Source organism: Mauremys reevesii, linkage group 4 (genome assembly GCF_016161935.1).
Source record: "Mauremys reevesii isolate NIE-2019 linkage group 4, ASM1616193v1, whole genome shotgun sequence".
NCBI lineage: Eukaryota > Metazoa > Chordata > Testudines > Geoemydidae > Mauremys > Mauremys reevesii.
Window position 1 is genome coordinate 97,589,037 of NC_052626.1, and position 26,950 is coordinate 97,615,986.

Sequence of the window (26,950 nt, forward strand, 5' to 3'; positions counted from 1 at the left end):
ATCTTTGCTGATTTGGGACCATTATTATCAGTCCTTTGAGCTTCCCAGTTCCTCATCCTGATGTAGCTTAATATCTATTTAAAATAATTGATTTTTTTTTAATCTTAGAGAAAACAAATAATCGTAACAAATTATCAGTTTACACACATTGGAAAGTATTTCTTGCCATGAAACACATTTACATCAGTCTTAGATTACGACACTGAACTTAAAAGGTGCAGCTTTTGTTGAAAAATAGTGGATACATTTATGAAATTCAAGGTTATCAGTAAAAGTCAGAACTTCCACCACTTGAGAGTGATGTTTGCAATACACTGCTTCCTTGATTTCTCCCTTGTATCAGTGGAATCTCAGCAAAACAAGCCTTTTTTTTTTTTTTTTTTTTTTTTTTTTTTAAGAGTGTAACCCAACTCCCATTGAAGTCAAAGGGAATCTTTTCATTCATTTTTAATTAGATCATCCTTTAGTGAAAAGAACCAGCTATGTAAACACTTTTCAATAGGGCAAATTCAGAACTTTGAAAAGAGGATGTTTGCCTATTTTCCCCCAGATTTTGGAAAACTTAAAATGTCTAAACCAAAATTTGTATAATTCACTTCTATGGGGAAACTAATACAGACCTTTATCAGCTTGAGCATACTGTTTCTTTTTTCTGTCTTTCTTTTTTTTTTTCATTCTGAGACAATAGTTAATTGGATATCAAATTGTGATTTGGAGGGAGAGAGAGAGTTAGTTATTTTTATATTGTGTTTTTCCAAAAGGCATACCAGTAAATTAGAAAACATGTTATTTTTGTAGACACTTTTGTGTGTCAATGAATATATATGATAAAAGCATTATTTTAATTTCTTCCTTGTTGCTTACTACTATGTTTTGTTTTTCTTTCCCTAGACCTCATAGTCCTCATCTGAGACATTCTAACCGACACACTAGGACTTCTGTTAGTTCACTGACTTCAGTTGGTAAGAAATAGTTCTGTTAATAGTAATGTTAATTAATGTTAATGTTAATGTTTTTCGCCAAAACAAAATCTGACATGTGCAAATAAGATTTAAATAGATCTCCACTGGAATAGCATAGTCTATTGACCTCAGTGGAACCACACCAATATACATCAGTGGATAATCTTGCCCACAGAAATTAGAATGACTGTATAATGCCCTCTTCTGTACACACTGATGAAGTGGGTTTTAGCCCATGAAAGCTTATGCCCAAATAAATTTGTTAGTCTCTAAGTTCTGGTCTACACTACGGGGCGGGGGGGGGTTGAACTAAGGTACGCGACTTCAGCTACGCGAATAGCGTAGCTGAAGTCGAACTACCTTAGTTCGACTGACTTACCCGTCCAGACGCGGCGGGGTCGAACTCCGCGGCTCCAAGGTTGACTCTGCCACCGCCGTTCGCGGTGGTGGAGTTCCGGAGTCGACCGGAGCGCGTGGGGAGTTCGAACTATCACGTCTTGATTGGACGCGATAGTTCGAACTCCGAGAAGTCGAACTCACCGCGTCGACCCGCGCGGTAAGTATGGACCTACCCTAAGGTGCCACAAGGACTTCTCATTGTTTTTGCTGATACAGACTAACACAGCTACCACTCTGAAAACTGAGTATAATGTATACAGAAAATACTTGATAGTATAGCAGGATAAATTATCACCCTGAGTTTACAAGTGCTGAATAATACACAGAATACACACATGAGCAGAGCTAGAGAAATACATATCTTCTAGCGCCAAAATACAGTAATAAAATAAAATAGAGCTTACTCCTTTTTTTATAAGGCTGGCGGTATGTCTTCTTAGAAACTCCTGTTTTGTGAAAATTATTGTACAGTGGTTCTATTTTTTCATTCCTTGTGCAGAATCAGATATCAAATTAAAAGAAAAAAAACGTCATGATCCAGTATCTGTCAAAATATTCGGGTCAATTAAGATATTAGCTACTTAAATATTTAATGAAAATTAGCATATTCTTTAGGGGGAGATTTTGATGCCCTTCCTCGCAATGAGTACCTTACTCCATGAAGAGTATCATTGACTTCAGTGTGGCTACTTATGGAATAATGTATTACTCAGTAGGAATAAAGGTGATATAATCTGACCATTATTATACGTATATGCATTTGAAAATTTCCCAACGTTTGAAGATGAAATGCTGGCAAAACTCCCATTGACTTCAATAGGACCAGGATTTCACCCCATGTGTATTTGTATCTGGATTGTTGCTGCAGACCCATCTCTAGTTACAACATCCTTCCTTTGCCAGTACAAAATGTACGGAATTATAGGCTTGATTACACTAAAGTATGAAAAGATAAAAGGAATAAACAGACATGAGCTATTACCTAAAGAAGAAAAGAAAGAAAAACAAACTTCAGAAGTCCAGGCCCAATTACACAACAGACAAAATGGTTCATGTAAAATTAAGTTTAGATATTGAAATACATTAGAAATATTTCGTTTCTTATTATACTTTAATAGTCAAGATTCTGGTTTGATGTTTTCAGTTTATTTTATAGATTATATTAAAATGATGAGTATATGATTTCATTAATAAAAATCCTAGCAATTTATTTAGGCAGATTTGTTTTTCTAAAACTATATTTGGAGCTGTTTTTAAAATAGCATAGTATATGGTATGTGGTGGCTCAAGACATGTGAAGTCAGACATAATCAAATATGTGAGAAAGCAAGCAAACTATGGCACTACTGAAATTAAACTTTAAAATGCCTAAAGATCTAAGTGGACTGGAAAACCCTGTACCGTATTAATACCTACATGCTACCTAGATCTACAGCGGCACCCAAGTCATGCATACACTGTGAGATGCCATTGTTTGGTGAGAAAATGAGAATGCTGAACTAAGAAAATGAGAATTGTTTGGTGAGAAGTCAGTTTAAAAAGATAACTGAGGGCCTGATCCATAGCAAGTCAATGGGAGTCTTTTCACTTACCATAATGGACTTTGGATCAGGCCCACTGAGGTGGATTTTTGACAAGACCCTTAGGGTAAAATGTTCAAAAGCACCTCAGTGACTTACCACTTAGTTCCAAAAGTGACTTAGGCTCCTAGATGCCTTATGTCACTTTGAAAATGGGACTTAGGTTTCTAAGCTACCAAGTGGTTTTGAAAATTTAGAATGAAGCTACGTGAAAAGCCAACTTTTAAATAGAAGAAGAAAATTGTAGACCCTATTGATCAAATTTTCAAAACCAGCTTCTAGAATTACAGTCACAGATGGTCAAATATTTGCACACGCAAAACTCTGGGTCCCAATCCGCAAACCTGCCAATAGAGCTACTCATGTGCTTAAAGTTAAGTATGCACTTCCTTTGCCAAGGATGTTTGTGGGACTTTGTGCTTGAAAAATTTTACAGGCAGAAACTTCCACAAAAAATCGTTTGTAACAGAAATGCTGACAGTACTAGCTGACATAGGGATAGTGCCACACTCATTTTTAGAAATAAGGAAAATAAATCTTAGAAATAAATAAAAGAGTGGGTGGTATATAGAAAACCAAGTTTTATGTTAAGGCAGCTATTTAAGGTGGTGATGAGTACCTTCACCTCCAGTGATTTCGTTTTGCAGGAGATCATCAGTATCTTTTAGGATTGGTCTCTGAATCTGGGGGCACAGCACCACTGGAAAGTGATGTTAAATGTGATTGTTTAGTGAATATGAGTTGATAGCTCAATTATAGGTATATTTTAAACCATATGATACATGCACATGATTTTTTTAAAATATGCAACAAATTATCTAGAGACAGGGTTATACTATACAGATCTAAGTCACATGCTTTGCTACTGAGACAATACAGGTCAGGTGATTGATCTGGTAAATGGCCAACTGCCAGATGTCAAAATCTCAGATGAAGATAAAAAGAAGAATCTTGAGTTACTAGAAGAAGCAAAGAGAGTGAGTGAGAGGTTCCTAATGCGCAGAGGCAGAAAATCAAGAAGCAGTCTTCCAGAGTCTCCCACAGGTAGGTGCAAGATGTGAAACTAACATACAACATAGAAATCCAGAAGTTTGCAAATGTATAAGGCACATGTTCAATATGATCCATGCACATAGTTTGTTGTTATTAATCTCCCTGAGGACATTTCTCTCTAACTGTCTTGAAAACTGAGTATAAGGCCTTTCTAGTCAGCTAATCTAGAGCTGGCACACATTTTTTGTGCAGAGAGTTTTCCCACTCAAAATAAGAAATTCTACGTGGGAAGATGTCAATTTTGATTTGATTTTTTCCCCACAGGAAATATGTAAATAAAAATTTGTTTTTCAATCTATAGTTCTAAACTAAATTAAAATTGTGTTGACTTAAAAAGCTGTTTTATTTCATTTTTTGGTTTAAAAAATGAACATAATGACATTTTATGCTGGAATGTCAATTTGAAATGACACTTTTTTTTCCAACTTAAATTTTTTTGAAAAACCGAAACAAAATGACACTTTAAAGGAAACAAAGTGAAAATTGTTGTTTCATTTTGAAATGTCAATTTGAAACCCAACATTTTGTTTAGAATTGTTTGAAACTTTCTGGGAAAAACAAGATTTTTTTTTTTCATTCAAAATTCCCGTTGGCTATATTTTTGTTTTCTGACCAACTGTAAGCTCAGTGTGATTTTTTTTTCACTAGTTTCCTTTGTGGGTTTATTATAGATGTAAGATAATATTCCTGGTACCCCTTTTACCATCATTTTTTTGGAATTGCTTGTTTTTTGGGTGGGGGTGGGGTCATTGAAGCCAGAACCATTATTGTTGTCATTATTTTAACTGTTTTTTCTTATTGGTCTGATGCTGCAAACAGGTGGGCACATGTAAGGGCATTGGTCTTAAAATATTCGGTAGCACAATGGGGCTAAGGTCAAATAATTTGTCACAAAATGTTCTCCAAGGTCCTTAAAGCCAACCAGTCTGTGATCCACAAACTATTGCAAGACATAACTAGGAGTCGCAGAAGCAGCCTGCTGCTTGCTTCCATTGTGGGTTCTGGCCCTTTTCAATTCACACTGTGTACAAATTCCCAAGCCCTCACTCCTGTACATCCACTTCCCTGTGTTGCAGTGCAGACAGCCCCTACAGATGACCCACAAATGCAGTAGAAATGCAGCGTCAGAGGATCATATTTAGCCCATTCAGGAAGTAGCATGTTTGTTTCTCAATACAATTTGTTTATATTTTTAGAAACTAGTTTCCATTTCCCCAAAATGTTTTTAGCAATCTGAAATAATTTGTTGAGATTTGGAAATGCTCTGGCCATGAACATTACCATCAGATGACTATGCTACCACTGTCTGTTGAGGTGTTTTAATCTGAGCAGGAAGCTTAGAAACCACAAACCAAGTTTAAAAAAAAATTACCTAATGCTTTCTTTTCTTTTTTCCATTTTAATGAAGCTGTTTCTCCTACACTTAGTCCAAGAGTTTCACCTGTACCATCTCAGAGCAACTCTCTCAGTCTTCCAATCCCAACAGGTAAAGTTATCTGTAGATGTTAAAATATAAACTATTTTACAAAGCATGGGGGAAAATACACATTAGGCTACACTTCCATCCATTGAAAAGTAGCCAGGATTCATAAATTCACAAGTCTCTCTCCTTGAAAATGATGACGTTTGTGAATACCCACAATACATTTGTAAGTATGCAGTGTTGTTGTAGGCTAGAGAGACAAGGTAGGTGGAGAGACAAGCTTTTAAGCTCAGACAGAGCTCTTCTTCAGGTGTGGGAAACTTACTCAGAGTGTCACAGCTAAATACAAGATGGAACAGATATATTAAGACAGCTATTTTGTGCTTATTCCTAGGTTATATGTCCTGTATTTTATTGTCCTTCTCAACTGTGAAGCTTTTCTATAATAATTAATGTTCTATTCCTACTGCAGTAGAATGGGTGTTTGTTTATTATTTATTTATTTATTTATTTATTTATTTATTTATTTATTTATTTCCACTTTAAGATACAACTTTATGAATTCTAAGTGGGAAATTTTCAGTGTTGTGCCTTTGAAACTCTCCACCACAATTATCTTGTGGGTGGGTGGGTCTGGGTGTTGTTGAAATATAATAAACAAAATATAAAATCATATATTTTTTTACTATTCTAGGGTCTGATGTATGTACAGCCAGAGGTGCGGGGTCAGTGTCTCCACTGCAGGTAAGACTGAGTTACAGGTGCTGGCTGTGGTATACTGTAATTACAATAATACCACTTTACACTGTTCTGTTACTCTCTAAGAATAATGTGAAGCTTTCAGTAGCAGTCTCTATACCAAAAGTAGCAAAAGTTAGGGCTAAAGCTACATCTTTTATCTGAGCCACTGGAAGATTAGAAAAGATCTAATGTGTTCCTGATTTAGAGAAAAGGACAGAAGCATAATCTTGGCAGTTACCAGTCCATAAATCTAATTTCTACTTCAAGTAAAGTAATGCAACAAATATTAAGAGATTAAAATATCATCCCTGAACATCTAGCGGACAGCAGAATTAAATGCAATAGGTGTCATGTGTCTGTCCCAAAAAAAAAAAAGTCTTGCAAGACAAATTACTTATTTTTTTATTTTTTGCTAGAATAACAAAATTATAAAAGAGGATGAAGGGCAAGCAGCAGAAGTAAGCATTTGATACAGTATCTTACAAACTCTTACCCTTGAAATTAAACTCAGGTTGGCTCAGATAAGAATACTGTTGTGTGGCTTTGAAAGATTGTAATCAAAGTGAAATGAGATACAGCACTGAATTGAGAGGCCAGGAGGGGTCTACTGGAGGGAAAAAATTGCTTCCAGCCTTAGGCTCTAATGATGTGAACATTTATGTTCCTGTTTATACACACGAGTAGGTCCATTGATTTTAACTGAGCTGCTTATGTGAGGAAAATTTAGAATATATGTGACTTGAGTGTTGCAGAATCAGAGTCATAGTTAACATTTAGAACCATATTGTAACCCAACCTAATGCAGCCATGCAAGGGAATAAAAGGAAATAAGATTCCCACCTCCACACGTACACATGACCCTGCACATCTGCATTCATGTTCCCTGCATCTCAGCATTAGTGCTCCTTACCACAGTAAAGAGAGGATGGGGTGCATGCCCCATACTTCTTCCATCCCTTCTCCTACAGGCATGTGAGTAAGGAATAGGCAGATCCCTGGCTCTGACTCCCAACACACAGGCAACAGCAGAGCTGGCAGATGCTGGGAGGGGTGGGGAAATAATGTGCACCCAGTAAAGGAGTGGTGCAAATCATTTCTTCCTGTAAACTATAGGTGAGTAAGGAAGAATCTGTGTTTACTGTGACAGTTCTTTCTCATGCATCAACTAGAGCATTGGGCAAAGGCCCAGTTTAGCCTTTTGCAATCAGAAGGCGAGAGTAAACACCACGTTAAAGAAATTTTCCAATAATATTCAATTAGGCAGAGTTGCAATTATCAGTAAACGGAGAAATAACAGAAAGGGACCCAGAGAGATTAGAAACACGGGGAGAAAATGAGATAATGTGATTTAACTTGGAAATATGAAGGCTCATATATTGGTGGTGAGGGAATAATGGAAAGTTATCATGCTGAGAGATGTAGGGGTAAATGCATATAAGCACTTGAATATCCTCAGATAGAATAATAGTAATAAAAATGGTGATGGTAATCAATAAAAAATGTAATAACAATATGTCATTCCAAAGAAGCAAATGGCAGTGAAAAGGGAACTGGTCCTTCACAATTAAATACCCCACCCTGCTCACTCTGTTTCCTTATTTTGTGTGTGTGCAGTAGGCACTTTCAAAGCGTATTATTAAACCAGACATGGTTTAACTGGTTAAACTCTTTTAGGCTCTCCTTACAGAGAGCTCCAACAAATTTCTTGTGAAAATATCATTCATTGTAAACCAGATAGATTGACATGCCAATAATATTTCTTCTGCTTCAGTGTAAGGTTACTTCTTTGACACATTTATGGACCTCATCCTGCAGCCCTTACTCAGGCAAATCTTACACTGAAGTCAATAGGGAGTTTTGCCTGATGTAAGGTTAGCTGCACTGGACCCTGGAAGTGGGGGGGGGTGATTTTTTTTCAAAGGCACAAATGAGAGGCGCCCATCTCCCATTGATCATCAACGTGCCTCCAAGCACCTACCTGCTTTCTGGGTCTTTCAAAATCTCCCCTACTCCCTCCTCTACAATGAAGCATTTATAAGCAAATGGCAGTGAAAGCAGACGTGTTCCTTTACAATGAAATGCAGCTTCTCACACTCACACACACAGTGTTTCCATATCTTTTATACATATCCTTTTCTTTCAGAATGTCACAAAAGGTTTAACCGATCGAAAGCAGAATGATCAGAGGAAGGTTTCTCAGGGAAGGTTGGTTCCTCGTTCCACTAGTTTTGAAAACTCCAAAGAGAAACTCTCTGCACAAAAAGAAAACTTTGATCCACTTACACATATGGATAATTTACCCAAATCCTCTCCTTCAGGCAGTGATGCTGGCAAAACTTCTCTTAACACAAGCACAAACAGCTGTGAAAATGAACATGGAAAACCATTACTTAAGAAATCAAAAGAAAATGACTTTCCTTTAAGAATGTATCGACAAGGACCAGGCATAGGTACTATGGACCCAAAATTAAAAAGTTCTGTCCCAGAACTGATGGACCCTAAAGTTACCTGTAAAACAGAACTTAAAGCATCTGGAACACGCCCTCCTCTATTACGAGCTGTATCATGGGATAGCATAGAACCTGGACATCAAGAAAAGGCACCTTTTAAATTACCACCTGAAGAAGATAAAAGCTTTGCCATTAGTAATAAATCCAGCAATCAGTTGACTAAAACATTAACGTTCAAAGATCTCCAAATACAAGTTCAACCAGTTCGAATGCAGAAATTGACAAAGCTTAGAGAGGTGAGTTTCTGGACATAAATAGTATTATGTAGCGTTACACTAAGTTACATAATGTTGCAATATCCTATATGTGACCTACTGTGTTTGTACATCACAAAACTATATAATTAGTACTTATTAAAGTGCTACACTGTAATAGACTGGGCAAAAAATAATTTTGTGCCGTTTAGAGATGGAATTGAGGAGATTGGATAGTGAAATATAAGAAAACAGATTTTTTTTCATTTTTTGTTTCTCATAAGAGACCATGCAGACTAGACTATTTTTTTTATTCTATTATTCATCTAACTGTGCATTTTCTGGTTTTACATAGTAAAAACTTATTAAAAATATGCTGTTATTATTCTGGACTCTGAGTACTCTGAGATTTATGTTCTTGACGGGATACAAAAGGCATTGGATACGAAACACAGTTCAGTACTAATGGAACGTGCGTTGCTAAAACTTTAGCTGTTATGTTTAGAAAATTGTGTCCTACTGTGAAGTCCATGAAAAGTCTTCTTTACTTCAGTGGACTTTGGATCAGGCCCTTATTGAGAATACTGTTAGTGGTACTCCTAAATAGTGCTACTGAAAAAGCAGCTTCAATGCACTGCACAGAATGTTTATCATTTGGACCTGAAAATCAAACTACAAAAAAGCAGCATTTTGTTACGTTTTAGGCTTGGTGTGTTCTCTATGAAACAGTCTCATTTTCTTATTTTATCACTATTTTTATAATTACAAGAAAGCTTATGCTTAAGAGATGGAAAGAATTACAGCAAAGTTAACATAGTATTATGTTTTTATTTTTTGGTTCCTATTTATTGAATAAGTAGCTTTAAAATTCCTTTCAACTAGTGTATTCTTGTTCTCAGTGCCATAGAAACTGCAATCGCTTCACAACACACATGCTGCTGTTACATACACATTCTTGGTTCCCAGAAACTGTCTTATGGAAAAAAAATTATCACATGGCTGTGTGGGAAACATTAGTTGTTTCCCTCTATTTTAATATAAAGGTGAACATAACACATAGCACAGTGGTATTTCAGTTTTAGATATAGTGCATTACATGTAAACAGGAAGAAGTTGATTAACTGTCTTGTCATTTTAAGTAATACTTGGGAGTGAAATAATCTATTTTAATCTCTAAGGAGAGATTTAGATGTGAAAAGCTCCCCTTCCTGAGGATATATCAACAAACCTCATGTTAAAAAAAAAAAAAGTTCTTTAAGAGTGTTACTTCTGCTTATGCACTTCCTTTTCTTCTATATGCTATATTTTTCTGTTCCTTCCAGAATTTCTCCCTCAAAATGAGACATTCTCTGACTTTATATGTTAATAGAATTTGGTGTGTGTGGACTGAGAACTGTATATGGATCTAAAGGTTCAACTAAAGTTTATACACGGTTACTGTACTTTGTTAAAGTCTGACTCTGCCCTGGTATATCCCTACACGTCTGTCACTGGAGTCAATGGTATCTTATTTGTCCTTATTGTAGACATCCCTTTTTAAAAAAGGTCACTTTTGTTTAGTGCTGTTGAACACATTTGAGTCTTTCTGTAAAAAAAAAAAATTGTAATTTTAAAGGGGTTTGGCCTTTGATCTAAACCTTGGTTTACAAGATACAGTGAAGATTTAAAAAAAAAGAAAGAAAGAAAGAAAAGAAAAGAAATTGCACTTTCTCGGATAAACTCTCGAAGTGCCTGGTGCATTAACGCAAAAGTCTCCCAGACAAAATACATACAGGGACAGTGCAAGAGCTGCTGTGCCAAATTCTTTAATGGTGTAACTCTGACTACACTGGACTACACAAAGGGTGAATTTGGCCTTTTAAGTCTAAAAATTAATCTGCTTGATAATTGTAGGTGTCTTAGCATCAAAGTACATTCTTTTTAAAGTGATTGTTAGAGATGTATGAAATTTAAAAGATAATCCACTCACGAACAGTAGCAAACTGATACATATGTATTGCAAAGAAGAATTAAATTGCAGTAAATCTTTCATTAGAGCTGAAAGAAACCCTTCACTGATTCTTAATTACAATGACATAACCAAGGTATCTTCTTGCAAACCTCCAGCTGTTTATATGCGAGGTTATCACAGCACTGATATAAAAGAGAACATCAGATTTTAAAGTAGGTTATTTAACTCCATAGTATTACTGAGAACTGACAGACCATTAGTCATCTTTTTCTTGTTTACATACTTTAAGATGTAGAATTATGAACTGGAAAACCAATTTAGTTCAATAAGTACTCAAATCATATGAATGCCATAGAGATTCCTAAAAATAAATAAAATTAAATTTATAAGCAACAGAATCAGTACCTGAAATCAGGAAATTAGCACTTAGATATGTGGCAAAATTCAAGTTAAAAGAGATTAATCTTTAGGTTTAACAAGGAACCTTTTTTAGCAAAGGACAGTGTTTATGACTTATAAATACACTTAAGAGAAGAATGTTATCTAAAATCATTTTTTGCAAAATTTAATCCCCTCTCTGCTTGGGAGCATAGTGCAATAACACTGAGAAGCACTAGCCTGCAGGAATAACATAAAAGGGGTTTTGTGAAGAATTCCTAGTGGACAAGTGGGCTAAGTGACAGTCACTTGAATGTCCTTTTCTGCATTTTTCCCCTCTCTCCTTCCTGGGATCAGTTTTACATTGAATTACAGTAGTAGTAACAACATCTAGAACTTTTTATTTTCTTCCACTTGCGTAGAGAGAAATTGACCTTCAGTGAATGAGAGAAATAAATGCCTTTTGCATATCTCTATAGGCATTGGGCAACTACAGCAGTGACCATACATCTACATCGTTAGTTTGGAGACTTTACTAAATAAAATGGGTTGAAGTGTTTTATACCTGAGTTATTGAGTCATGCAATTTAATACAATTTAATACGTGACTACAATTAATTCCTTTTGCGTACTTCATAAATATGTACATACGTGTATTTCAGAAATACAACGTTTACCTTAGTTTTTCAGTGCTATGATATTTAAATTGAGACATCTAATTATTCTGTTTAGAAATATTTCAATTTTTCTCAACAGGAGCATATTCTGATGCGAAATCAAAACTTAGTTGGACTTAAACTGCCTGAACTCAGTGAAGCAGCTGAACAGGAAAGAGGTGCAATATCATCAAGCTGGAAGGAATACTTGTTTATTTCACACAGTCTTTTTATCCAAATAATGTAAAAGGAAATGGTGTTTAGTTACGTTTTGAGAATGTACTGACAGTACAGTAACAGTAAATGGGGAATCATCATCTAACTAGTGTGTTTCTAATGGGGTCTCTCCAGGATCATTTAGTGGCCCTATGCTATTTAATTTTTTTATCAATGATCTGGAGGAAAGCACAAAATAATTGCTGACAAAGTTTACAAATTACACAAACGTAGTGTAAATAATTAAGAGGACAGGTCACTGATACAGAGCAATCCAAAATGCTTCATAAACTGGGCACAAGCAAACAATATGCATTTCAATACGGCCAAATGTAAAGTCATACATCTAGGAACAAAGAATTCAGGCTATATTTACAGGATGTGGGACTGTGTTCTAGGAAGCAGTGACTCTGAAAAGTCATGGTGTATAACTTGCTGAATGTGAGCTGCCAGTGTGGATTCTGTGGCCATAATGCAATCCCTGGATATGTAAACTGGGATGTATTGAGTAGAGGAAGGTAGATTATATTGCCTCTGTATTTGGCACTGGTGAAAAATTAGAAAGACTGAGAGGGGAGATAACAGTGTTCAAGTACGTAAAAGGTTATTACAAGGAAGAGGGAGAAGAATTGTTCTTCTTAACCTCTGAGGATAGGACAAGAAGCAATAGGCTTAAATTGCAGCAAGGGAGGTTTAGGTTGGACATTAGCAAAAACTTTCTAATTGTCAGGGTAGTTAAGCACTGAAATAAATTGCCTAGGGAGGTTGTGGAATCTCCATCATTGGGGATTTTTAAGATCAGGTTGGACAAACACCTATCAGGGGTGGCCATCCTGTGGCTCCAGAGCCACATGTGGCTCTTCAGAAGTTAATATGTGGCTCGTTGCATAGGCGCTGACTCTGGGGCTGGAGCTACAGATGTTAACTTTCCAATGTGGTGGGTGGTGCTCACTGCTCAACCCCCTGCTCTGCCCCAGGCCCTGTCCACACTTCATCCCTTCCCCCAAGTCCCCTGCCCCATCCCCTGAGCCTGCCATGCCCTCACTCCTCCCCCCTTCCCACCAGAGCCTCCTGCGCATTTGAAACAGCTGATTGTGGCAGGCGGGAGGCACTGACTGGTGGGGTTGCCAGCAGGCGGGAGGCACTGGGGGCTGGAGGGCGGGAGCTGATGGGGGGCTGCTAACTTATTACTGTGGCTCTTTGGCAATGTACATTGGTAAATTCTGGCTCCTTCTCAGGCTCAGGTTGGCCACCCTGGCCTAGATAATACTTAGTCCTGCCATGAGTGCAAGGGATGGGACTAGATGACCTCTTGAGGTCTCTTCCAGTTCTATGATTCTATTAAAGGATTCAGAGAAGAGCCAGGAGAATGATTAAAGGATTGGACAACATGCCTTATAGTGGCAGAATCCAAGGATCCTAATCTGTTTAGCTATCAAGAGAAGGTTAAGGGGTGACTTGGTCACCATCTATAAGTACCTACATTGGGAACAGAAGTGGGCTTTTCAGTCTAGCAGACAAAGGTAGAACAAAACCCAACTGCTGGAAGTTGAAGCTACAGAAATTTAGACTAGAAATAAGGTGCAAAATTTTAACCATTGGAGCAATTTACCAAGGGGGGTGGTAGATTCACCGTTACTGGCAATTTTAAATAAAAGATTTTTTTTCTAAAAGATCTGTTCTAGTTTGAACAGGAATTAATTCAGGCAAACTCTATGGCCTTTGTTATGCAGGAGGTCAGATTAGATGATCACAGTTGTCCCTTCTGATCTTATAATTGATGAATCTGTGTGAGAGTGAAGGTGAGAGAAGCTTAACTCATAATCATTTCAGGTGTGATCCAATGACCATTGGAATAAGTGGAAAGATTCCTATTAACATCATTAATTCATAAGTTTTCAGGCCAGAGCTACCGTTATGAACATCTAGTCCAACCTCCTACAAAATGCAGACCACAGAATTTCATCCAGTAATTCTTTCTTCTAGTTGAGCTAGCTCTTATCTTTTACAAAGACCTCAAATCTTGATTTAAATAATTCAAGCGATGGAGAATCCATCACGTTCCCAGTAAGTTCTTCTAAAGGTTAATAATTCTCATGTTTAAAAATATACATCTTCTTTCTAGCCAGAATTTGTCTAGATTAAGCTTCCAGACATTGGACCTTGTTATGCTTCTGTTTGCTAGATTGAGCAGCCCTAGCTTCTCTTTGCTAGATTACCAAATTTCTGTTCCCCATGTAGACATTTATAGACTGTGATCAAGTCACCCTTAACCTTTTTCTTGGATAAACTAGATTGAGTTTCTTATCTCTCTCGCAGTAAAGCAGGTTTTCCAGATATTGATTAATTCTTGTGGATATTTTCTGAATCCTTTCCAATTTTTCAACATCCTTTTTGAAGGGTGGAGACAAGGTATGATATCCTGGCCCAAACGAAGTTAACAGCAAAACTCCCATTGACATGAGCCAGGATTTCACCTTGGAAGTGGATGGCAGTAGCATAGATGAACCAACATGCTTATACTAACCTCCTGTATCATGATTTTTTGTGTGATCAGATGTACTACCTTATGTGGGGCTACCATTCAAATGAACAAATGACCTTCCCTTTCCTCAAGAGAGTTCCATGTTGCTCTGTGACATGTGTTCCAATGGGTAAAAGTAATATTAGTGACAGGACTGTAAAGGATGAGGCCAGTGTTTTCAAACCTGTGTGCCTAAAATCAGTCATCTAAATCTGTGTTTAAAACCCTAACATAAAGGTGGCCTGGTTTTTCAGAGGTGCTGCGCGTTCACAATTTCCATTTATTTGGATGGGAGTTTTGGGTGCTCAGCACCTGTGAAAAAGAGGCCACCTTTTACATAGTGGCTTTAAATAAGGATTGACATTACTAACTTCAGTCACCCAGTTAGGAAATATTTCTAAATATCCGAAATATTTCTGCACTCTATAGTTCAGTTTTAAATATCACTACAAGAGAAACACAAACTGTGGTAAATATCCCTTCCAACAGGGAAGAAGGCTCAGGAAAAGGAAACTTCTGCAAGGATTCCCTGGCAAACATCCCTTCACCTACATTATCCTGTCAGGGGTGCTGGATAATATGCAAAATAGGTTGTGGGACTCACCTCCAAACCTGGCAGCTATCCTGGGTCCTGCAGGAGGTTAGGGCTGGGTGAGCAGAGACTCCACTTCTTCCCCCTCCCCACCAGACCCACTTGGGATCTCCAGCAACATGATTCCATTGGCGTTGCACTACCATGGATTCCTCCAGGTGGCTACTGCTCTTAGGATCCTCAGGGTGGGGTATGCTCTGTAGAGAAGATAATATAGCCTGGGTGTGCATTATCTCTTTTACTAAGTTCCACAGTGCTGGAGAGGGGAATGATGAATCCCATACCCCACCTGCCCTGTTTCTACTCCTTTCCCCATGCAAACCTTGGACTACATCAAGAGGCTTACACAAAGGGTAGAGACAGGTGAAGGAAGGCACAGTGCAGAGGAGGTGAAATACATTTTGTTGCTTTGCACTCCTTAAGACAGACACTGTCAAAACCTGAAGGTTCAGTTTCACAGGAAAACAGTTAAGAGATTGTTTTACTTTTAACCATTTCAACTGTAGCATCACAGAAAATCACATCATAGTATCACAGCCTGAATAAAATACACAACTTGCCCTCTCCCCCCCCCCCACACACATTCCTCTTCCCCACAATTATTTTAAGGGGATCTTGGTTGCAGTGATATTGTTAGTGGATGTAGTCTCTTAGTCCTGTTGTTATATCTTTAAATAGTCATTTTCAGCAAACCTAAGTTTGCAGGGCTGGAATAATTGCTACCTTTCAAAATTCACACATGTAGATTTGGCAGACCTAGAACTTTTGAGAAGAAAACATTCTGAAATTCTACATATTATTTTACATAGTACTGCAAGTCACACAAAGTCTAAGGCATAGCATGGACAATTAGAAGCCAACCACACATCGGAATCTCTAGCCAGAGCCTTAAAAATCAACTCCTTCAACTCACTGGGAAGAGCAACAAGGAGCAGAATCCTTAGTTTACTTATTAAAGAGTTTCTTACTTCCGTACATTGTAATGAAATTAACCTAATGTTTCCAACTGGTGTAATATTTTACTAAAACATACAGTAATAACCAAGGTGCCAACAGTTTCCTTTGTTATGAATCACACAGTTTGGCTCCATCTTACCTTATCAGTGTCAAGTTGTCTGTCTTTGTCATCTTGGGATAAACACTACTTTAAAACTATAGACTTTTAAATAAATTAGCAGACTCAGTAAATTGGAGACACTTATTAGGCAGCCTTGTTATTCTGAAGGGCATATACACAACAGTGCTGAGGTGGGTGCTGGACAATTTTTAAGTATTAAAAAGGTACAGAAGACAGGAAATACAAATTTAGTTGTATAATTAGAAGAGAATCTGCCTCCACTAAGCTTCTCCAACTCCAACTACTATCATGCACATTTTTAAAGGGTCAGAGCTTTTTCTTACTACCTCTTACATTTTTCCCAAGTCTAAGAGTTTGTTAAACAGGGAGGATTTATCTAGACGAAGTGAACATGAGTATTCATAGGCTTTCCAGCTTCGTTTATAAGTGTTCATGTTCTAGAAACGAGTCTTGTCCAGGGTGGTCACAACCAGTTGTCAGGGCAGTGTAATTACCTTGTCCTTTTCATATTGCTAACCACTAGATGGGAATGAGGTAGTAGAGGGCTTCTGGTATGGAAAAGGGTGAGACCCTGTGTTGGATGAGAAAAAGTGACTGAAATACACTGAGAGCCGCTGGTCCTAGTGAAGATGAGAGAAGTTAAGACTACAATTCAGTATCACTATTCTGTCACATTTGTAGCAAATGAACATGTAATATAAATCAGTTAGATATCATATATCCATCACAACTTGGGGGAACAGTGAAGCCATGTAGTATAGTGTACTTTCTACACCAGCAATAATCTTGGCCAGATAGCACTTAAATCATTTGGTAAATGGCAGTTCCTTGTTATAAAACATCTAATGCAAAATTCCAAAATGATATGATCAACTAACAAAGCTCAAAGGCACTGGACTAGATGTTCCAACAGTCTATTCTGGTTCAACTTCTGGGGTTCCTAGGAAAATGCTCACCTAGAAAAACAGAGTATTTGCTCTTTTCCAATATGTTCAGAGGCACAGATGGGTTATAAATTACTGATTGGGATAAATAAGGTACACGTTTCAGACTGTGGAGACAAAGGTTGGGGTTTTAAAAGCACTCAGCTTTTCACCTAACTCTATTCCCATTGAAGCCAATGGTAAAAGTTCCATCGACTTCAATAACAGCAGAATTCCGTTGACATGGGATATTTTTAAAAAACCCTCCCCAAATGTCTATGGGAGGCTGATTTCTGTATTAACACATGACTTCTTACAGTGACTTAATTGTGTCTTATGAAATTGTCCTCAGGGCCTTCACCTATACCGTGCACCACTGAAGAAGAGGAGTCAAAGAATGGCTCTGATGTCATGCCTAATATTCCTGATGTACTGCTACGAAAACTCCGTGTGCATAAATCTCTTCCAGGAAGGTAAAAGCTAACTAAGGATATTGGTCCAGCATCCGCTGGAAGTCTGCTATCAAAGAAATAGTTGATTCGACTGAACTAGCATTATGTCATTCTGCTCTCATATGAAATCCATATGTAGAGAGATTTCTGAATCAGGATTTTTGGACGGGGGATTGAAGCTATATCTTAAAATTTACTCTGCAGAGTCTTATAAAAATATGTGCATTTCTCAAACACTTAACATGACAAAAAAGAGAATCCATTTTAAAAATAATTCAAAAATCATAGTTCTGTAAATGTCTTATATTTGTACCTTGCACCTCCTGTTTATTCCTTACCAGATTGTTCATGGTCTGACAGCTCCTAGTTTTCCAGGATGCTGCTGCAAATGTAGGCAGGGCCGCCCAGAGGATTCAGGGGGCCTGGGGCAAAGCAATTTCAGGGGCCCCTTCCCTAAAAAAAAGTTGCAATACTATAGAATACTATATTCTCGTGGGGGCCCCTGTGGGGCCCAGGGCAAATTGCCCCACTTCCTCCCCTCCCCGGGCAGCCCTGAATGTAGGTATTGGAAATGTTTGTATTTCCTCCATCAAAAAAATGAAACAAAATTTTTTGGGCCAGATCTCTCCTTGCCCTGGTAAAACCTGGGGAAGGAAAACTCTACCAGGGATCCCCTCGGCCAGTTTCTCCAAGATCATTGCTTTTGCAGCATGGGGTTTTCCACTCTGCAGATTTAGATGGAGGACCTGCCCACAAATTCCACAGATCCCAGGGGATCTACAAGCAGCCTGAGACATTGATGCAGAGATCCTGTCCCTCTGACACAACTCTAGAGTCTCATTCTCCTTCCATCCTACCCCTTCTTGTCATTGCTGACCCAGGATCCCCTTTAAAGGGCAAGAAGTTCCCCCACCACATAGGGAGCTCCATGGGAAAGATAACAGCTTGTCTGTCTTGTCCGAGGTAATCTGTATGCAGCACCATTGGAAGAGGATATTGTGTCTACCCCCATCTGCACTCAACATGGGACTAGATGACCCTGTCCCCAGTTTGTTCCACTTCCAGCCTTCTTGCACAGATCCCAAGCCCACAGTGTACTCCCTGTGGGTTCTGAGACAAGAGCAGGAGACACTACCACAAATGCTTTCCACATGGGAGTGTGGAGATCTGTGCAGACATCATTGGACACCTGGCCCTATGTTAAGAAAACCTTAAAGTTGCATAGTTAGGTACTCAAAAATGCAAAAGGTATCTCTTTACCTTAATTCTGCTCTCCTTATGTACCACAATAGTCGTTAATTGCATCATCATATAATGTTTCTCAGATACTATAGTAGAATTCCATACATTTTTCTACTACTTTTGGTACATACAGGTAGCACGTACTCTGTATATTCCAGACCAAATCAATAAAAGTCATATATACACAAGATGTACAGTGAATTAAGAAGGAATATCTGTAGAGTTCTTGCCTCATTCATGGCCTATATGGCAAGATACATGTTGCACAGTGGGAAAAAGAATGGCAAAGTTAATATTATTATGGCCAAATTCTGCAGTATGTGACCTAGTACTTAAAACCGTATTTTAATTCATATATACAAGTGGGTAAAGTTAAGGTTATATGGGGAGCCTTGACACTGGATTTCCTGATTTTTGAGCACTTCACCAAGCAACCTTAACATTCTCTTTTATATAATTTTTAATGCAGTTTCCATAATCTGGAACAATCTGGCTAAAACCTATTGTCCTGTCCCAAGCAGTGTGGATGCTTAGTGAAGAAAGAGCTATTGTGAGGCTCTCATTCACCATCTGTCTTGCTCTATGGCACAAGAGTTCCACAGAAATGTATACTGTAAACAATTGAAATCTTTACATACTGGGCACATAATCAGTTGAATCTCAAAGTGCTTTATATGAACTTGATATATATTGAGTCACAGAACATCCCTGTAAGGTAACTAAGTATTGCCCCCATTTTACACTAAGGTAAGATAAGGCACAGTGCTGTGCCAGATGACTTGCCCATGGTCACACTGAGTCAAAAACACAAAGGCAGTAGTCCTAACTGCCAGTTCCCTGTTTTAAGCATTACATACACTCTCCATCCTACACATAGAATACCCCTCGGGCCAATTTCATCCTTTAATCCATAGATTTCGAGGCCAGAAAGGACCATTGTGATCATCTAGTCTGACCTCCTGTATAAGGCTTCCCCAAAGTAATTCCTAAAGTATATCTTTCAGAGAAATATTCAATATTGATTTTTAAATTGGTGATGGAGAATCCAACACAATACTTGGGAACCAGTGGATACATCATTTAACTCATTTGGGGTCAACAGAGAATGAATTTGGCCTCAGAGTTTTTGCATAAGTTTTTACAGCTTTGAGTAGTGAAAACCTAAAATGTGTGTAATGTAAAACCAATATTTTACCAAAACTCTGCCTAGATACTTCTGTGCATTTTTATAGCATATTTGTAATCATGCAAAATATTCATTGTGATCAGTGCAGCAAACATGCACTGTAACACAAACTTCATGTAAGAGAATATTTATTTAGCAAGTGATGCAAATGCAAGATCTTAGTAAAGACAAAGGCAATTGAGTAGCCAAGGACAAAATAATTTAGAGTTGTACTGAGGTAAATGCCTAACAATATTCAGAAAAATAGAGCCAATCCATTGAATGAATTCATAAATGACCTTGCACCCGTACTGCATGTTTGTTGGAGTCTCCATGGCCAAATTAAGGAAGTGATATTTCCTGGTCATTGTAACAGTCCTGTAACACTGGCAGATGCTCACACTTTTTACTCCTTCTTTCCAAAATTAACTAACTCCACATCAGCAAAGAAAATGATTTGTTTACAAAGTACAGTGATAAAACAATAAATGAACTTTACTTGCATATACTACAGCAAATCAAAGAGCTTAATACTATTGAACTTGCCAAGAAGTAGACATGTGTCCAAAATAACAAACCGTAATATGAACACTTTGCCCTCCAGCAGGAAATGTCTTTTCCCATATGATAGATGTGCTGGCCTTCCCTTTCGGGAATAGTTATCAATTCCAGATATTAATGCTGCTCCACTTCGCCAAGAAAATCTCTTTGCTCATAAATGACAGACAGGCTAACTTCTCTTTGGGATTATCACTCCATACAAAATGTGAATAATATTCCAATATGCTGAGCAGGGGTGGCTCTAGACATTTCGCCGCCCCAAGCACGGCGGCATGCCGTGGGGGGTGCTCTGCCAGTCGCCAGTCCCGCCCCTCCGGTGGACCTACTGCAGGCATGTCTGCGGAGGGTCCACTGGAGCCGCGGGACCAGCGTACCCTCCGCATGCATGCCACCGAAACCTGCCTGCCTACCACCCTCCCGGCGACCGGCAAAGCGCCCCCCGCGGCATGCCGCCCCAAGCATGCACTTGGTGTGCTGGGGCCTGGAGCCGCCCCTAATGCTGAGAAACATATTGCCCATACTGTACCTACTACACATGACAACCACTTCTTCCATCATTAGCATCCCAACCTGTAGGTGAAAGAAGTACTGCCACTCCTTTCAGATATTTCCTTTGTTTGTTCACTTATGTAAACACTCTGGGTAGCATTCAAAAGTATCAAAACAATTGCAGGGGATAAAAATTCTGTAGCTCACTGGTAATGTGGACACGGCCACTAGTCATGCCCACCTATAATCTAACAGGCTTGCCTAAATCAGCTCCTCTGTAGCATTTTGTGGAATCAAATTTGGTATCACTTCCTACTTCTTATGCTGATACTCATCATCCTTGTAGCAAACTCTGCCATCTTGTGCTGCAGTTGCCTCCTAGCCAGTTACAACAGACTGTATCTCAGCATCTTACTACATGAAATGTTCATATTTGCACCATTTTTCTTCCTATGGGTTTATAAGCGGGGGAGGGATAGCTCAGTGATTTGAGCATTGGCCTACTAAACCCAGGATTGTGAGTTTAATCCTTGAGGGGACCACTTAGGAATCTGGGGCAAAATCAGTACTTGGTCCTACTAGTGAAGGCAGGGGGCAGGACTCAATGACCTTTCAGGGTCCCTTCCAGTTCTATGAGATAGGTATATCTCCATATACATTTTTATTTTTATTTTTTTATACAAGGGTCATATAGTCTAACACCTTGCCAAGATACAGGATTTGTTGTCTAAACCATTCAAGACAGATGGCTATCCAGCCTCCTTTTGAAAACCTCCAAAGAAGGAGCTTCCATAACCTCCATAATTGCCCTGTTCTATACACTCCCCGTGAAGCTTTGATACTGGCCACTGTTGGAGACAGGATATTGGGTCAGATGGACCATAGTCTGACCCAGTATGGCAGCTGTTATGATCTTATGTTACCAGGTGAGATCCCAAACCAACACTGGTTCATTTTCTGGTTCCAATCTGGATGCAGATGAAATCCAGTAAGAACAGTCATTCTTCCAAGACTCTGTGAGATACATGTATTCTACAGTATCAGCCAATGATCACAGTACAACTTCAGTGCTTTGAAACTAATTCTGTCTGCTGATCTGTCTAAGCTTTTATATTGTGTTCATCACCATGCTGCCTGAGCACTTAACAGGAGGAGGATGGTTGGGGATACTGATTCCAGACATAATACATTCAACCATCAGTTGTCCCAGAAGCATCTCCCTCGATTTTAATTTGCATGCTCATGGTGGTACAATGTAATGTTGCTGTACCACCTGCACAGCTGAGTTACAATACATTTCTGTCAGTACCTAAGTATAACTGTCCTTAAATTTAAAGCGGTTACAATTTAATTTTACCAAAAATGAGTCATTTTTTAAAAAATGTAATAAATGCTGTGTTTTTATTTCAGCTCTCCTCCACTTACTGAAAAAGAAGTTGAGGTAAGCAATTTAGTAAACTCAAGATTCACAGATTTTTTTTTTCAAGGCCAGAAGCAACCACTGTGATCCTCTGGTCTGACCTCTGCATAACACAGACCGTATCTTCTATGTTGAACAAGAACATTCATTATAGAAAGATATTCAATCTCAATTTAAAAACTTCAGGTGAAGGAGAATCCAGCACATCCTTTAGTAAATTGCTCCAATGCACGGGTTCTCAAACTGGGGGTCGGGCCCCGCAGGGGGTCGCGAGGTTATTACATGGGGGGGTCACGAGCTGTCAGCCTACACCTCAAATCCCACTTTGCCTCCAGCATTTATAATAGCGTTAAATATATAAAAAGGTGTTTTTAATTTATAAGGGGGGTGGCGCTCAGAGGTTTGCTATGTGAAAGGGGTCACCAGTACAAAAGTTTGAGAACCACTGCTCCAATGGGTACTCACCTTTCCTGGGCCGGGGGAGCGGGGGGTGAGGGCGAAGGGGATTAAGTGCCTTATTTCCAGTTTGAATTTGTCATGAAAGTTCTTGGTTCTGTATAATTCAGATTATGCTCTTAATTCTATATTTTATTTTTTAAAAATTCAGTTATCATGGTACTTCTGTGTTTTCTCTGCTGCGTTGGTTTGTATCTTTTGTAGTATGCTGTCAATTTTGTGAAGTGAAAGGATAGCTGGTCTGTTACAGAATAATTTAGCAATTGTCTGTGCTCAGTTAACTGCCATGAATGTGAATGGTTGTGAACATGAATACCCACCAGCACAAGAATAGTATAGACTGGGGGTATTGTGACACTTTCTTATCACATCTATGTGAAATATAAAGGCCCAGTTTTTCAAAAATGACCACTGCTTTTACAGTGCCTCAATTTTAAAGTACCTAACTTTGGACATTGTAACTTAGGCCTGGTCTACACTACGCGTTTAAACCGAATTTAGCAGCGTTATACTGATTTAACCCTGCACCCGTCCACACAATGAGGCCCTTTATATCGATATAAAGGGCTCTTTAAACCGGTTTCTGTACTCCTCCCCGACGAGCGTAGCAGCGCTAAAATCGGTATTGCCATGTCGGATTAGGGTTAGTGTGGCCGCAAATCAACGGTATTGGCCTCCGGGAGCTATCCCACAGTGCACAATTGTCACCTCTCGGGAAAGCCATCTGAACTCGGATGCAGTGGCCAGGTAGACAGGAAAAGCCCCGCGAACTTTTGAATTTAATTTCCTGTTTGCCCAGCATGGAGCTCTGATCAGCACGGGTGGCGATGCAGTCCCAAATCCAAAAAGAGCTCCAGCATGGACCGTACGGGAGATACTGGTTCTGATTGCTGTATGGGGAGACAAATCTGTTGTATCAGAGCTCCGTTACAGAAGTCGAAATGACAAAGCATTTGAAAAAATCTCCAGGCTATGATAGACAGAGGCCACAGCAGGGACTCAGCACAGTACTGCATGAGAAGCGTAACAGAAAGCCAAAGAATCAAATGGATGCTCATGGAGAGAGGGAGGGGGTACTGAGGACTCCAGTTATCCCACAGTCCCCGCAGTCTCCGAAAAGCATTTGCATTCTTGGCTGGGCTCCAAGTGACTGAAGGGTCAAAAACATTTTCCCGGGTGTTTCAGGGTGTATGTCATCAATGTACACCCTTCACTCCCCCCCCCCCGAAAGAAAAGGGGAAAAAATCGTTTATCGCCTTTTTTCAATGTCACCCTATGTCTACTGCCTGCTGCTGATAGACGGGGTGCTGGAGAGCTAAGCAGCAGCATCCTCTCTGCTCCCCTCCCCGGTGGCAGACGGTACAGTACAGAAGGACTGGCATCCGTTCTCATCATCAGCCCGTGAGTGCTCCTGGCTGGCCTCGGTGAGGTCGGCCGGGGGCGCCTGGGTAAAAATAGGAATGACTCCTGGTCATTCCCAGCAGATGGTGCAGAACAGCTGGTAACCATCCTCATCATAGCAACTGGGGGCTGAGCTCCATCAGCCCCCCCCATCATGCATAAAGAAAAGATTCTGTACTGCCTGGACTATCATAGCAGTGGAAGGCTGGTTTCCTCTCCCCCTCTACCCTTTAATGTCCTGCCTGGACTATCATAGCAGCTGAAGGCTTCCTCCCCCTCATTTTATCTCACTAAAAAGTCTGTGTTTCTTATTCCTGCATTCTTTATTACTTCATCACACAAATGGGGGGACACTGCCATGGTAGCCCAGGAGGGTTGGGGGAGGAGGGAAGCAATGGGTGGGGTTGTTGCAGGGGCACCCTCTAGAATGGCATGCAGCTCATCATTTCTGCGGGATCTCTGGGGCTCTGACACAGAGCGGCTGTGCTCTCTGGTTCTCTAGTACATTTGCTCCATATTCTTGGCAGGACTGACTATTTTTAGACAAAACATAGGAAGGGAATGACCCAGGGGGTCATTCCCATTTTTGCTTATGCACCCCTGGCCGACCTTAGCGAGGCCAGCCAGGAGCACCCATGATAGCAGCAGATGGTACAGAACGACTAATAACCGTCATCTCATCGCCAATTTACAATGGCATGTTAGACGGTACAATATGACTGGTAACCATCTCTGCTATCTTGCAAAGGCAAATGAATGCTGCTATGTAGCAGTGCAGTACCACATCTGTCAGCAGCATCCAGTACACACATGGTGACAGTGAAAAAAGGCAAAACGGGCTCCATGATTGCCATGCTATGGCGTCTGCCAGGGCAATCCAGGTAAAAAGGGCACAAAATGATTGTCTGCAGTTGCTTTCCTGGAGGAAGGACTGAGTGACGACATTTACCCAGAATCACCCATGACACTGTTTTTGCATTGGGATCTCAACCCAGAATTCCAATGGGCAAGGGAGACTGCGGGAACTATGGGATAGCTACGGGATAGCTACCCACAGTGCAACGCTCCAGAAATCGACACTAGCCTCGGTACATGGACGCACACCGCCGAATTAATGTGCTTAGTGTGGCCGCATGCACTCGACTTTATACAATCTGTTTTACAAAACCGGTTTATGTAAAATCGGAATAATCCCGTAGTGTAGACGTACCCTTAGAGAGGATGCAGATCACTTACAACTCTAATCAGCTGTTGTCCAGCTATGCAGGAAGGAGAACAGGAAACGCTGGATGTGGTTTTATTAGGTCTCAACTTTATTATTAACTGTCTGGGAGTACATGGCAGGTAAAGTGTTCAGTGCAGGCAATTCCATGATCATTTCAATATATACCTATAGGCATGGGCGGTGGGTATAATAGGCCAGGGCAGGCTATGCCTTCCGTTGTGCAGCCGCCCCTTCCCTGAGGCTCCCCCACCCACCAGCTGCGATTGCTGCCTGCCTACCTACCTGCACTTCACTTGCCCCATCCCCAGGTCCCGCTGCTCACTGCATTGCTTCTCCTCGGGGGCAAGGGATTGAGGAGGGATGCTGTGAGCAAGCGGCAGGCACAGGGGTCTGGTGCGGGAGTGAGGCAGCTTGGCCGGGCACTGGGGCTGCTGGCTTGGACTGGCACTCAGGCAGGGGGTGGGGGAGAGAGACTCGGGCAGGGGGCAGACAGGAGCGGCTCGGCCCAGTGCTCAGGTGGGAGTGCCTCAGCACTTGGTGGAGGGAGGGGCAGCTTGACCCAGCCCGGCATTGGGGCTGGCTCGAGGGCAGCTTGACCTGGCACTGGGGCCGGCTGGGGTTGCTGGGGTGGGCAAGCCAGGGCTCCTCTGGTTGTGGGGGAAAGGGGGGAGTGCTCAGGGCTCCTCCTGTTATGGGGGGTGGGTTTGGGAGCTCCAGGGGGCAGGGGCAGGGCCGTCAGCCTAGTAGTAGCCTCCCCAAAGTGGGGGTTCACCCGCTGCCCATGGGGGGCTTCCACCAGCCCTCCCCCTTTCCCATCCTGGTCCCCAGGCCACCTGCTTCTGGGACCTTACCATCCTCCCCCTCAAATGAGGGGTAAGGTGGTCTATAAAGGAGGGGAATTGGCACCCTGCCATGCCAGTTACAGGAGCCCCAAATCTCTACTTTCTGCTACCTCCTTTAAATCCTTTACCAGGCCATTTATCTGATAACTGATTCACTTTCCTACAGAGTACCTGTGCAGTGCAGGTAATAATATTTCAATATGTACCAGCGGCCTTCCATCATCCCTCACGATGCTGGGACCTTATCATCCCTCCCTATTTACATACCTCCTAGCTTTGTCAAGCCCAGGGGGCTTCACAGCTCCCTGCCACATCCTGTGTTGCAGCATGGCCAACCACACAATTTTTACTTCAGGGAAAAGTTCTAAGATCTATCCCAAGTTCCTTTTAGCCTACCTTCGAGAGGGTGCTGATCACTTACAACTCCAGCCAGCTGGAAGCGTGAGTTCTCAGCACTTCACAAAGTCAGCCCTAAAGGGTCTAAAATTTAAACATCCAAAAAATTGAGGCTACTTTT

At 40.2% G+C, this 26,950-nt stretch overlaps 1 protein-coding gene and 1 long non-coding RNA gene across 9 annotated transcripts in view; one reads left to right on the forward strand and one right to left on the reverse strand.

Moving 5' to 3' along the window:
- IRAG1 (inositol 1,4,5-triphosphate receptor associated 1) overlaps window positions 1–26,950 on the forward strand; it is a 196,312-nt gene that overhangs the window by 139,541 nt on the left and 29,821 nt on the right. For 6 of the 8 annotated variants that reach the window (XM_039538989.1, XM_039538988.1, XM_039538994.1 and 3 more), the window contains 8 exons: window positions 892–962; window positions 3,812–3,985; window positions 5,403–5,480; window positions 6,112–6,161; window positions 8,302–8,904; window positions 11,948–12,026; window positions 17,533–17,653; window positions 22,500–22,530. In XM_039538989.1, coding sequence (XP_039394923.1) covers window positions 892–962; window positions 3,812–3,985; window positions 5,403–5,480; window positions 6,112–6,161; window positions 8,302–8,904; window positions 11,948–12,026; window positions 17,533–17,653; window positions 22,500–22,530 — 1,207 coding nt within the window. Of the gene's footprint in view, window positions 1–891; window positions 963–3,784; window positions 3,986–5,402; window positions 5,481–6,111; window positions 6,162–8,301; window positions 8,905–11,947; window positions 12,027–17,532; window positions 17,654–22,499; window positions 22,531–26,950 lie in introns of those variants that run through there. The other 2 variants (XM_039538993.1, XM_039538995.1) reach the window with 2 other exon arrangements.
- LOC120405401 lies at window positions 8,458–15,370 on the reverse strand. Its single transcript, XR_005598544.1, has 3 exons — window positions 15,192–15,370; window positions 8,667–8,776; window positions 8,458–8,519 (listed from the first exon to the last, which is right to left on the reverse strand). It is a non-coding gene; the product is annotated as an uncharacterized LOC120405401 (long non-coding RNA).